Source organism: Rissa tridactyla, chromosome 1 (assembly GCF_028500815.1).
Source record: "Rissa tridactyla isolate bRisTri1 chromosome 1, bRisTri1.patW.cur.20221130, whole genome shotgun sequence".
NCBI classification, from domain to species: Eukaryota; Metazoa; Chordata; class Aves; order Charadriiformes; family Laridae; genus Rissa; species Rissa tridactyla.
The window spans coordinates 593889-606439 of record NC_071466.1 but is presented as its reverse complement, the minus strand read 5'-3'; the positions used below and the strand labels follow the sequence as shown (position 1 = coordinate 606439).

General features: G+C 38.5%; 1 protein-coding gene across 3 annotated transcripts in view; it reads right to left on the bottom strand.

The window, feature by feature from the left end:
- The window catches only part of GRM5 (glutamate metabotropic receptor 5), a 280202-nt gene extending 270242 nt beyond the window's left edge, over positions 1–9960 (bottom strand). For all 3 annotated transcript variants that reach the window (XM_054188162.1, XM_054188163.1, XM_054188164.1), the window contains exon 1: positions 9282–9960. In XM_054188162.1, the coding sequence (XP_054044137.1) occupies positions 9282–9960 (679 nt within the window). The remainder of the gene's footprint in view (positions 1–9281) is intronic.
- Positions 9961–12551: the final 2591 nt, after the last annotated feature.

Below are 12551 nucleotides of genomic sequence, written 5' to 3'. Positions count from 1 at the left end.
CTGCTGTAACTATCTTTTTCACAAAAAAACCTTGGTTCACCTGCTGTAACTATCTTTTTCACAAAAAAACCTTAGCACTGAGGTAAGATAATTTCCTAGATCCTGATCATAGTCTTCTCACTACAATTTTTCGCCTTTCTTTCGGCTGTACCTCTATTCATCTTCCTCCTAATGCCTGCAACATCATCTGGGAATTTAGAAGAAATCTATCTCAGGAGGAAAAGTTAAAAAAAAATAAAATCAAACCACAGGTAAGGTAAAATAAGAAGTATTTGACTAGAACGCAACAGACTGAGGAACAGATAATTTTCCTCATCCTTCCGCTGTTCTCAGCAGTTAGGTTGAATTTTGGTTGTGGGATTAATTCAGTGAGCTGGTTTACCAGACACCACAGATACTATCTTTCCAACTTGCCTTGTACATATTGCACTTCTAGCAATAGCCAATCCTAATATATTGTTTGTCTGCCCTTTGACAATGTAATTGATTTTATATGGAGGTTTCCACACATATCACCTGGATATATATCTGGCCAGCCACAAATGCTGCCAGGCACTTCCAGAAAAAAAAAAAAAAAAGTCAAACCCCTCAATTAGAGGAAACCTTAACTGTGGTTTTCTCCAGTCAGCATACTTAGAATGATGAGTTCAATTCTGTTAGTTCAAAACAAGCTTGTGATTTATGAATGGGATTGTCTAAAAATTCAGTTGCCAAGGTAGATGGTAACTGTTCTCTTAATAAACTTCCCAATCACTTCTTTAATGCATTCACATACAAAATATTTATGTACAATACTCTGCATTACATCATGGTATGTCTCCACATCATCAGCAGCCTGAAATCAGATTTTAGTGAAATGGATGCAATTTTTTTCTCTGTCCAGTAGCTTCCAAATTAAATTAAAGCAAAGTCTATGATTTTTGGTTCACCTCCAAGATCACTGTCTCCTGCATGATTCAAGAACCACGCAGGCCTTTTGCCTTTCTTAGTTTTCAGACAAATCAGTTAGCTCTCTATAATACAGGAAGTGGTCTTTCATGTATGGATTCAACAAGGCCAAGTGCTGGGTCCTGTACTTGAGGCTCAACAACCCCATGCAGCGCTACAGGCCTGGGGAGGAGTGGCTGGAGAGCGGCCTGGCAGAAAAGGACCTGAACATGAGCCAGCAGTGTGCCCAGGTGGCCAAGAGGGCCAACAGCATCCAGGCCTATGTCAGGAACAGTGTGGCCAGCAGGACTGGGGAAGTGGTTGTTCCCCTGTATTCAGCACTGACAAGGCCGCACCTCGAATACTGCATCCAGTTTTGGGCCCCTCAATACAAGAAAGCCATTGAGGTGCTGGAGCGTGTCCAGAGAAGGGCAACGGAGCTGGTGAGGGGTCTGGAGCACAAGTCTGGTGAGGAGCGGCTGAGGGAGCTGGGGGGGTTCAGCCTGGAGAAGAGGAGGCTGAGGGGAGACCTTCTCGCTCTCTGCAGCTCCTGAAAGGAGGGGGCAGCCAGGGGGGGTCGGGCTCTTCTCCCAAGGAACAGGCCATGGGACAAGAGGAAACGGCCTCAAGTTGTGCCAGCAGAGGTTTAGATTGGATGTTAGGAGAAATTTCTTCACCAAATGTGTTATCAGGCATTGGAACAGGCTGCCCAGGGAAGTGGTTGAGGCACATCCCTGGAGGTATTTGAAAGGCATGTAGATGTGGTGCTGAGGAACATGATTTATTGGTGGACTTGGCAGTGTTAGGTTGATGGTTGGACTTGATGATCTTAAAGGTCTTTTCCAATTTAAATGATTCTATGGTTCTATGACCAATATAAAAATCTCTTCTGCTCCCTAACTATACAGGAACTTTCTGATTTGGAAAAAACATTGTTTTAACTCCTGCACTATTAAGCTACTTACAATATGGTTTTGATGCATAAAGATATTGATAAATGCAGGACATTTTCATTTCCCTTGTTTAGATAGGAAATTAAATTCTAGTGTCAGGTGAAGTCTTTTCATACCTGGGGTCTTAAACTAGCACTCTGGAAAAGAGGGTTCTTGTCTTAGTTCTTCCAGTGATGTTGGGTAGCTTTCTTCTGTTTCTGTCCCCCTCTTCCTGGCTCCCATCACAATGGAGCCCTGATGTCCCCTGAATTCTCTATAACATGTTCAATATCAAGGAATATGAAATACGGTGGTGGTTTTTATCTCTCTCATATCAAACTGTACTAACTGCACCACATGTCGGAAAAATTATAACTTCACAAATTTATGATTTAAGTTTCCTGTCACTAGATAACATGCATGGAAAACAAAAAAATCTATAGGTTCAAGAATAAGAAAGAAGACTAATACAGCAGATGCAAAAATACCACAAATCTTCACAAATAATGAATAATGGGACCTGGTTCATCAGCCCCTGCTTAGCTATTGGATTAATGAGATGTCAATGTATCCAAAAATGCTTAATTCGTATACAGGATTGGTGGTACAGAAGACACGCCAAAAAAATTGGGATGGGGGAGGACCTTCCACATCTTCCCTGAGTAAAACACCTTTTATCAAAATTGTCAAAGAACATTAATATTTGTGCAAAAAATTTAAAAGTTCACAGATTTTTTGAATGAAGTTTCCATTTGACTTATAAAGTCACCTTTTATCACCTTTTTTAATACAACCACAAGACAAGCAGTTTATTTTGACTGACTTCTGAATCCTATCATAGCTTTAATCACTAAAAAATGTTATTTTGGTTTTTGATTCTGACTTGGGGTAAAAAATACCTCAAGAACCTTTTTTTTTTTCAGTTATATGGAATATCTGCTTTCGAGCCACGTCTGTAGCAATTGTTTGTTTATCTCAAAGACAAAATATCAGGGGGATACAGAAAAGTGAACCGCTGTTACTAACCATGGTCGTCTGATAGCATATATTAGAAGGACCATCTTTCATAAAACTGGTCTGGCCCAGCAGGCACTGTGCAGTGAAACCTAGTTTCCTGAAAGATTTCCAAATCTCATCAACTCGATAAATCCCTCCCTGATTGAAGAGGTGCACCCTGGGGATGGGGACAAGAACTGTGCCATTTCCAGGCTTAAGGCAAAAGAAAAATTTAAGATGAGGCTGGGAGATGCTGGACTCCTACTGTCTTGTCTCAATGAAGGCAAGCTTCATGACACTGCAACTTTCATTGAGCAGCCGTAGAGTCTAAGTGAGGGAAAAAGTGATGTTTAAACACTTAGCCGCTAAACAAAAGAAGCAAAGTGACATTTTGAAGAACGAAGTGTCCTGGTTTTAGGTAAGTCCACCTTATATCATTCCTTTCAAAGTGATTTTTTAAGAAACTTTAGAATAGTACACCTCCTTGCTCACTGTCCCTTTGCTGTCTCATGGTATTTTCCCTAACAATCTTCATCTCCATTAGACTCCAGAGTCTACACCACATTTTGTATTTTTCTGTCTGTCAAGATACTTCACAGTGGGTATGTCTGGCCTGAGCAGTCTGCCAGGAATGTTAAAGTTTGGTTTAGTCTGTTTAGTCAGTCACTGCAGAACAAAGTAAACATTAACTTGGTGGTACTTCAGTTTTCTGTCTCAGTACTCCCAGCTGATTGGTAGCATTTGCTCACTTTTCACCATTGTGATGCTAGGATAAATATTTGAAATTGGGAAAAAAATGGGGGGGGGCAGGGGAAAGCCACCTCTGTTATAGATGTCAACATTCAATAAAAATGAGCAAATATCTCATCAGGGTAAGACTGGAACTGAGTTTCCGTTTCCCATATGTTCTTTCAGATGAGAGATATTCTTTATTTTTGCTACAAGATTAAAGTGATTGAGAGCATATTAAATTGTGATCTTCCTTATCTCAACGTTTATGTTTGAAACAGTTTAAAAGTCTCAAAAAATAAAAACTAAAAGTCATTTCAAAAATAAAAAGACCCAAGTAATTATTTTTCCCAAAGGCAAAAATTAAACTTTGTTGAAATGTAACATTCTCCAGTCTTCAGAAAGGACATTCTTCAACTTTCAGAAACAGATTTTTAGAAATTAATTTTCTTTGAAGTGGAAAATATTTTCATGGACTAGAAAGGACCTTTTTGGGTCCTTTTTCTGGTTTTATGTGTTTTTGTTATGTGTTTTATGTTATGTGTTTATGTTTTTATGTGTTTTTTTTCTGCATATAAAGCATGAAAATCTATCACTTATGCTTAAAATAAAATTAATATCATTTCAATCATATTATTTTGTGAAAAGTAAATATTTCTATTTATAGTTTTTGTATCTAGAGGAGAAGAATCTAGAGTCTCAAAGAAAGTCTCCACAATGTCATACAAGTACAATTTGTTCAAAGCAGTAGGTTTAAGGTCAACTTGTTGCAGCTTTTTCGTTCATTTCTTCATCCTGTTCTCACAGACTATGACTAATTTTCATTTTGCTCTTTACTTGGTAGCAAAGGATGTAGGCAAAAATAGTCTTGTAACCAGGCACATTTGAACAAATATGAAAGGAAATGTGTGAAATAACCCTTGCCTGCAGGAAAAAAAAGTTCTGCTTTTGTTGTGCTTTCCTGGGTATATCCTAAGAAAATGAATGTGAACCACCTCTTTATATGCACTTAGGATAAATTTAAATGGAGGAAAGTGATACTAAACAGAGAGGACTCTGAGGATGAGTTTGATCAATGTTTACCTGCAGAGGTCTCTAAAGAAAATGTTAACAAAGTGGCTTCTTTCTTAAGGCTATGTTCAAAAGTAAATCACACCTTTTACATAATGGAGCGAAATTTATCCCTTGCCACCCCCAATAAATTTGGCCTACTGTGTTTCAGTTGTACCTCTGTGCAGTTCTATTTTTCCAGCATACATCACCTCTTCACTTCATTCAGAGTGGCAAAATAAATGGTTTCCAATGGCAATGAAAATTGCCTTTCAAATTATTAATTAATTTGCCTCCAGGCAAATTTTAAGCACAGACTCTCAGGGACTGATGCTGTTTCTGACTAGGAAGGCTTGATCCAAATGTCAGTCTAGTCAACGGGGGAGTATTGACTTCAAATGGGCTTTCAACGAGGCCTTCAAACTGCAATGATGGGAGAAGAGAAAATTGTATATATTTTTCTCTGATGTTTCAAAAAGACCAGAGAATCCTTACATATGGGAACTGAGGTAAACAGACAGTTCTTCGTCTCTTGCAGCAGACAGACAGCTTCTCCCTGGTTTCCCCGACCATTTCCGATTAGTTGTGGTGCCAAGTGGTTAAGCAAGAAAAGGTCGAGACAAAAGGCCAGGAGTGCCTGAGCTGCATGGCCCACCTGCATGCCAACCATCACCACCCAAAATCCGGATAAAGGCACAAATTTTTCTCTCTACATCCTTCTAAGTGCATTAGTTCACCCAGGTGGATAATAGATACATGAGCTAAAATGGATCCCTGGGGGACTAAACCAGGGGGCTTCTCTCTGCTGGGCTACTTTGCCTCAGAGGGAGGCACAGACTGATCTCTCAGCAGCATTATTGACTTGCTGCAGGTCTGCCAAGTTGGTTTGAGAAGGGAAAGTTGGTTTAAGTTTAAAGAATGTTTGTTTAAGCTCTGCTCCTGTCACAGTGGTGGGAAAAAAACATCCGTAAGGCCAGTTGAAAGAATTAGATCGGTATGCAAACTTCAAATAAAATGGTCCAGCACACCCTGCATGCCTGTTGTAGCAATCCATAAAGGTGAAGGCACTTGCTTCAGGCTATCGGTTGATAGGTCCTCGGTACAAGGAGTTTCCCATCACAGTTTCCCTCTTTGTCTGCTCACTCCTACTTTCCTGCTACACAGTGACCAGAACTGCTGAGGCTTTTTTAAAAAGTGCCCTGATGGTGGGTGAAAAAGGTTTTAGTTTAAAGCCAGATAGGGTTAGCGTAGAGCCCCACAAATAATCATTAAATGCAAGAAAGAGTTGGAGGGTGGGGGAAGATGCCAGTATCATTCCTGACAGAGCCGAGCAAGGGGAGTTACAACCTAAGACTACCGAAGACTTGCAAAGATTCTGATTGGCATATGTAAAATACACTGCAGTAAGTGGAGATGACTGTTGCTTTATGAGAAATATCCTTAATTTTTTACTCGTATCTCCTGTTAATTGGATTGCAGAAACTTCCTCCTCAAAGCTACAAGGGCTCCACTGACAATAGGGTTTGATACCTTCCAATTCTTAGGAAAAAAATTTACTCTTAGTAAATTTTAGTACTACTTGTACACCCGAAGGCGTTGCCTAGACTAAACCATGATGCTAAATATGTCAAAGGAGTAAAGGTTATGAGAGCCTCTTAGAATTTTTGCATATTTTATATCTGGAGGCCTTGAATAAGGATTTAACAACACAATTTCAGATCAACCTCCCAAAATATTAATCCACTGTAGACACAGATAATTAGTAAGTGCAGAAGGAAAGATTCCAATAAGAAGCTTTTTATTGTGAAGCTATTTACTTCTGCCAGGTTTTTCTTATACTAGACCAAAAAGAGACCTATAACTTTATCTGCTGATGGAACTACCAAAACAATGAAATAACCAAGCTCTTTCTGCCTCCTCTTTTTCCCTAGTCCAGCTTTGAAAGAGAGGAGCCTCCCTTTCCTTGGAAATCCTTCCCAGAAACCAAAGTTCATATTTCAGGACAGTCTGGCTAATGCAGGAAGATTAGCTAATGAATGTAGATGGCCAGAATTACTGGAGGTGCTGAAAGAAGGACCACTCTCAATGGGTGGGCAAAATCCTGTTGATAAAAATTGCAAGGAATGTGATTCAACAACTATTTTTTTTTCTATTTTGAAATATTACCTATGAATGTAGGACACTAAATAGAGGGACATACTCAGAATGTTTACAAGTAAACAGTTACTATATTAAAATGAAAAATAATTACAAAAGTAAAAATAATATACATAAATAATATCTCTTTTGCTTATTTACTTAATTCCTTTCCTTTAGCACTCATCTATAGCGGTTTTTTATGGTGTTCTTTCAAAAATCTTTCTTTTACTGGAAGAGATAACATCCGACAGAATCTTTGGAAAGTGCCCAGAATATCAGACATTGTCACGTTTCAAAGAGATACCTTGACCAGTTTGTATTTTTCTATCCCATTATAAATACCATCTGTTCTATTGTTAGAAAACATTCGTGTGACATTTTTTAACTTGAGAGCATATTCATCATCATGACCAGATTATGCAAATAGATGATAGGGTGATAAGGTTCCTAGAAGTCAAGTTTAATGTTTTTGTTCACTGATGCCCAGTTATATTGCTGTAAATATGCTATGAATGATACGAGGCCTCAGGTATTAACAACCTACCACCTATCTTGTCCTCTTTAATAACGACAGAAGTAGGCACATGTTGTACTGGATGTATCATTCATCATTTCTCCTTCTTCACACTCAGCTCCTCTGTCATTTACTACTCGTCTTGCCCATAGCAGCTATCTCCAGCTTCAACCCTTGTGTCCCTATTCCCTTCTTTCCAATGCGCAGTGCAAAGTTCCTCTGCCATAAGATTAACATACCATATGTTACCATCTGCTCCAAACAGAGAGTCCACGGGAAGTGGTAAAAGTAAGTATTCTCACTCTATGCAGAATCAGACCTTGACATAAGCTTGAGAATTCCCATACTGAATATATGAGCATCCCTTCTCAATAGGCAGAGGTGTAAATGTTGTTTCATAACAAAAATTAGACGAGTCATCAAAAAGAGTGAAAATATAAAATCTTCTGCTAATCTGATGCATCAACAGCATTATTTTTGACCATGATGTTATTCATACATATTTGTGAAGTGAAGGCTGCACGCCAAGCCATGCCAAAGGCATTGGCTGGCACAGAATACCTTCACTACATGATGTGACGTAAAGTGATTTATACACCGTTATACTAAACCCCTAATATATTCATGCATCCCCATAGAAAAAGGGGCTGTAGTTATTTACCAGATTTCATTACCATGATGAAAACATGATTGCAACAATCTGCATGCAAATTCTAACTTATTTTTTGTTTTTCATACTGCAGAACGAGCTCTCTACATATGTGTAGGAGGGAAAAGATCTCTACATACTAGAATTGGACCAGCATCTCCCCAAAAAGGGCTTTGAATAGTATAAAGTCTGCCAGAGAAGCATACTCAGTGTGTGGGAAGGACAATCTGCTCTCTATTGGTTGTAATAAAGCCAGCAGCATCTGCTGCTGTTCAGCAATGCCGCCACCACTACTCAATCTCTTAATAACATTTTTCATTCCCAGACCATATTCTGAGCCTTCCATTCGGAGTTTGTCTGTTTGAACAGAGGCAAACCAGTGAGATCCTAAAATTCATCACATAACCTAATTCCAGAAAACTCATTAAATGGTGGTGTCATTAGACAGGGGCTGGTGAAACCTGCTCTTAAGGCAGCATGAAATTCTAGTCGTTTATAGGAAGATGAATTCACTCAACTCTGTCAATAATGAAATCAGGTAAGCTCTTCCATAGCATTTCCTTTTAATCATATACTCTTCTGAACACTGAGTAAAAAGATTAAGCTCTAACCAAACTAATAACAAGAGGAAAGCAATTTAGCACACAGTTCTGATTTTCTGGACACCTGATGGAGCATAAATGTGTGAAGAAGATTCGAGGAGGCTTCCTTTGCTCACTCCCAAAACCAATGGCCAGATGCAGAGCAAGAAGTGGGTGCAATACTCCATGGAGTACTATAAAAAGAATAGAAACAGTTCTGCTCTCAAGGAGCTGGAACAACTTTCATTCAAATATTAGGCAGTATTACTTGTTTTCTAATATTCGTGCCTCTGTGGCACAGATATTAAGCAGGAACACATTCTGACTCAGCTACAGTTTCAAATGATGATTTAGTTCTTCTGCACTAGGAAGGCCAGACACTTTCTCATTTCACATTTGATACTAATACAGTCAAAATGATTATTCTACATAAATACGCTAATTGTTAGATAAAGAAAAATAAATAAATGTCAACTAAATTAAATTAAAGTCATTTAGGAGACTTCAGAGTAAGCACTTCTGGCAACAAGTGGCCCTAGAGCACACACAATCCTGTATTTCAAACTTCATTTTCAGCCGTTATCAACATGATGCTACTTCAGCCCCATAGAGAATGTGAAGTCACTATTAAGTAAAGTAAAAGTTTATCCTGTTGACAACTGACTGGAAAAGAAACAACAGCTTCAAACTGTCATCATCTATTTATTTGACACAACAAAGTGGTTTGAAGGCATTCTTATATGGAAAAAAAAATAACCTCTTACCTTCAGTGTGTACAGCAGAAACATAGGTCCAGTTATAGCGCTTGACAATGTCCACCATAGCCCGTGCTTGCTGCGCATCAGATGGCACAACTCTCATAAAATACTTGAACAGAGTTTTGTCGCTTAGGTCCATGCTTGTGGCAGAATAAGCAATCTGAGGTATATTGAAAAGCTGCAACAAGTTCTGGACCTGGATTGCAACTGAGCTAGAGCCAGGTCCAATGACACCGACAATGGGTTTCTTGGAGCGGAAAGACGATGAAGATCCATCCACACATCGCACCATCCCTTCCTCTTCTTCTGATGAAATAAGAGAGTCCCTTATAAACTCAATGCTCTGCTCCAGAGCCACAGCAGAATGCCAGCAGGAGTCCCTTATTTCACATCCTAGCGTTATATTTGGCAACAGTGTGGGGTCCAAATTAATTCTGTCAAGGGTATGTAGCATCGCCTCCACTCTCTGAATGCCATACTGCTCTCTTACCTCTCCACATTTCCTCTCATGAACCTTGTCAACAGTTGGTTGATGGTGGACAGAGAATAGAGCTCCAATGATAATATCACCAGGCATGTGTGCAACCACCCTTCTTTCATTGGCCTGTGCAGAAACCAAAAGCCCAAAGTTCCCACAGACATCTTCCTTCAATAACAGGATTGCAAGGAACAGCAAAAGGACCATTTTAAGAAATGGTTTAGGCTGGTAGAGACAACATGATGGAACAAAACCGGAAAGCTGGTGAAAAGCAGTTATCAAATCTTTTGGATAAAAGGAGCCCGATGCTGATGGTTAACCAGGAGTTTGCGTATATTCTCTAAGGAGTCACCATCGTCTCCAAGTGGACGGCTATGCAGAGCTGCACATGTGATCATAATCCTCATAACCTTAAAAAATAAATAAATAAGAGAAAAAGCTTTAAAATTAGTTATTAATTCAGCTTTGTAATCTGTTCCAAAATTCCTACTGCTGTCAATGACTGCAATGCATTGTCTCCTGTACACACTTGCCTCCGTCATGTTTCAAGCTGTAAAACTTTGCTGTACTTCAGTGTTTCACCATCTTAGGCTTGTACTTCTGCTGGTATAAATCGATGCCTTTCTCTTTGACACTCTTGTTTAAAAACTCTTTTGGGAAATGTTTTCAAAAGCACAAAAGACAGACAAGTATTTAATTCCAAAGAAGAAAGATGTTGCCATTTCTAATGTGCGTCTTCAAAATCAACTCCATTTACTTTCAGGCGCTTTCTCTATCACAAATGCGTATGTCACACTAATGTACCTTGGGCTGGACTATGTTATCAATCACAGCACTAGGAAACTGCTGTTGACAAACAGAGCTGTTCCTGAAACATCCTAAGCAATGCAGAATCTGTTTCTTCAAATCTGTAAATCTGTTGGGTTTTTTTTGTAAGCCACAACATGAAACAAATTAACTTTTAAAATAAGTTCTGCTTAAGAAAACTGATTTTGTTATTTGTATGTGTTTTAAGCAGTGAATATTTCAGCAGAGGAACAATTCTAAAACAGCAGTGCAGTGAATTTCTTTTCATCTTTCTATATCTTCAAATCAAAGATCACCAATAAGCAATTCAACAAATCCTGGTACTGTGGGCACCTATAAATACTTTGCTGATTGAAAGAAGTCAACACAGAGACTATCCAGATGCGTTACTGTCTAAAATATTTGATCTGTTATGTTTGCCAATAGTCTGCAATGCAATCTGCACTCAGCTTTAGTGTTGATGAAGGATCAAAAAAAAAAAAAAAAGAGAAAAAGAATGAACAAAGATTCGTATCTTGGGCTGTGGTTAATGGAACTTGAAATTGTACTGGAAAGTGTTCTGTACCTAGCAGTGGATTTGCAGCAGGACGCTTCTAGTTTTAAATATAGTGCTTAAACAGTAGTTTGTCCAGGTCTTGATCCCTGAGCACATTAAATTATCGTCTATTGCTTTACACCTGCCGGTGGATCCATTCGTAGTACAGGAAGTTAAGCACACTCTTAAATCTAGGAAGATGCTGAGCTGCTTAATGAACCACATGCCTAGTTTCGTTATTGACAATACAAATGCAAAATTCTGGGACAGAGCCTGACCTCGGTTCTACTGACATAAATCTTTTGATGCGATAAAAAAGAATATAGAAATTTCCATACATTTCAGATCCAGCAGTCATTTCTAATCCATTAACAATCATTAATAATGGTCAGACGTTGTAAAGTGACAGAAACCCTTGCCATAGGAAATCCACCTCTGCTTCTTTCAGCTTCAAAATCTAGCAGTATTTTAATCTTGAATTTAGCCCTCACAGCTAGGTCATTCAGTACAGTGCCACAGTGACAGTCTGCCTGGTTCTGACGATGAGACAGTCAAACCTAAAGCCACTCTTCTGCTTGAGGTTGGCCTTCTTTAATTACTATTTTACCTAGACATCTGTAAATTGTAAATTATTTACACAGAGGAAATCATGCAATAGTTTTAGTGAATAATCCCAAATGAAATCCAAATCTTTAAAAAGAGAAAACGTTGACTAGAAATGGGTTTGTCATATTAATCGCAATATTAATAGGTTCATGTAATATTAATTTCTAATAATAGAAAGTGTCAATAATGAAATAAGATTCAGACAACTGTAGAACACTTCAAGAAGTTTTTTCTAGTCTGTGAAGCGTTAGCTTATCAATACTGCAACCCTTTGCCACTAAGGAATAACAGCAGTTCAATTCAGGTTAATTAGTCTCTAATTACAGCATACCACTACTGCTTATGTCTTCCAATTGTTTTTTCTGTGACTCTGCAGATGATAATGTATAATTTGCAAAGAGTACAACGGATGAATGACAGGGGATATCTCTGTACAGTATCACAGCTATTAAATGCCTATACCTTCAATTAATTTAATGTATTAACACTTAAAAAAATCTTTAATTATTTAAAAACTAATTAGCATTTGGAAAGAAATGGCACTTTTATTTAAAACCATGGATGCTTATTTTCTGAGCTTCTCAATTTAAGGCTACGTGTGCAGAGCACAAGTATATCTAGACAAATGCCAGCTCTGCCTTAGACTGTAACTGGATATACAATTAGACGCCTTTTTATAACCTAGCTGCCTGTGCAGCTGCACATGTACAAATAGAGAGAGTTCAGAGAATTGGGCGAGCTTATCAAACAACAAAAAAAAATCCAATCCCCATCCACCATTTTAATTCTACAACACACATCAACCAGGTTTCTCGTCAAGTTTAGTAATACTGTTCTTGGCCTTATGTCT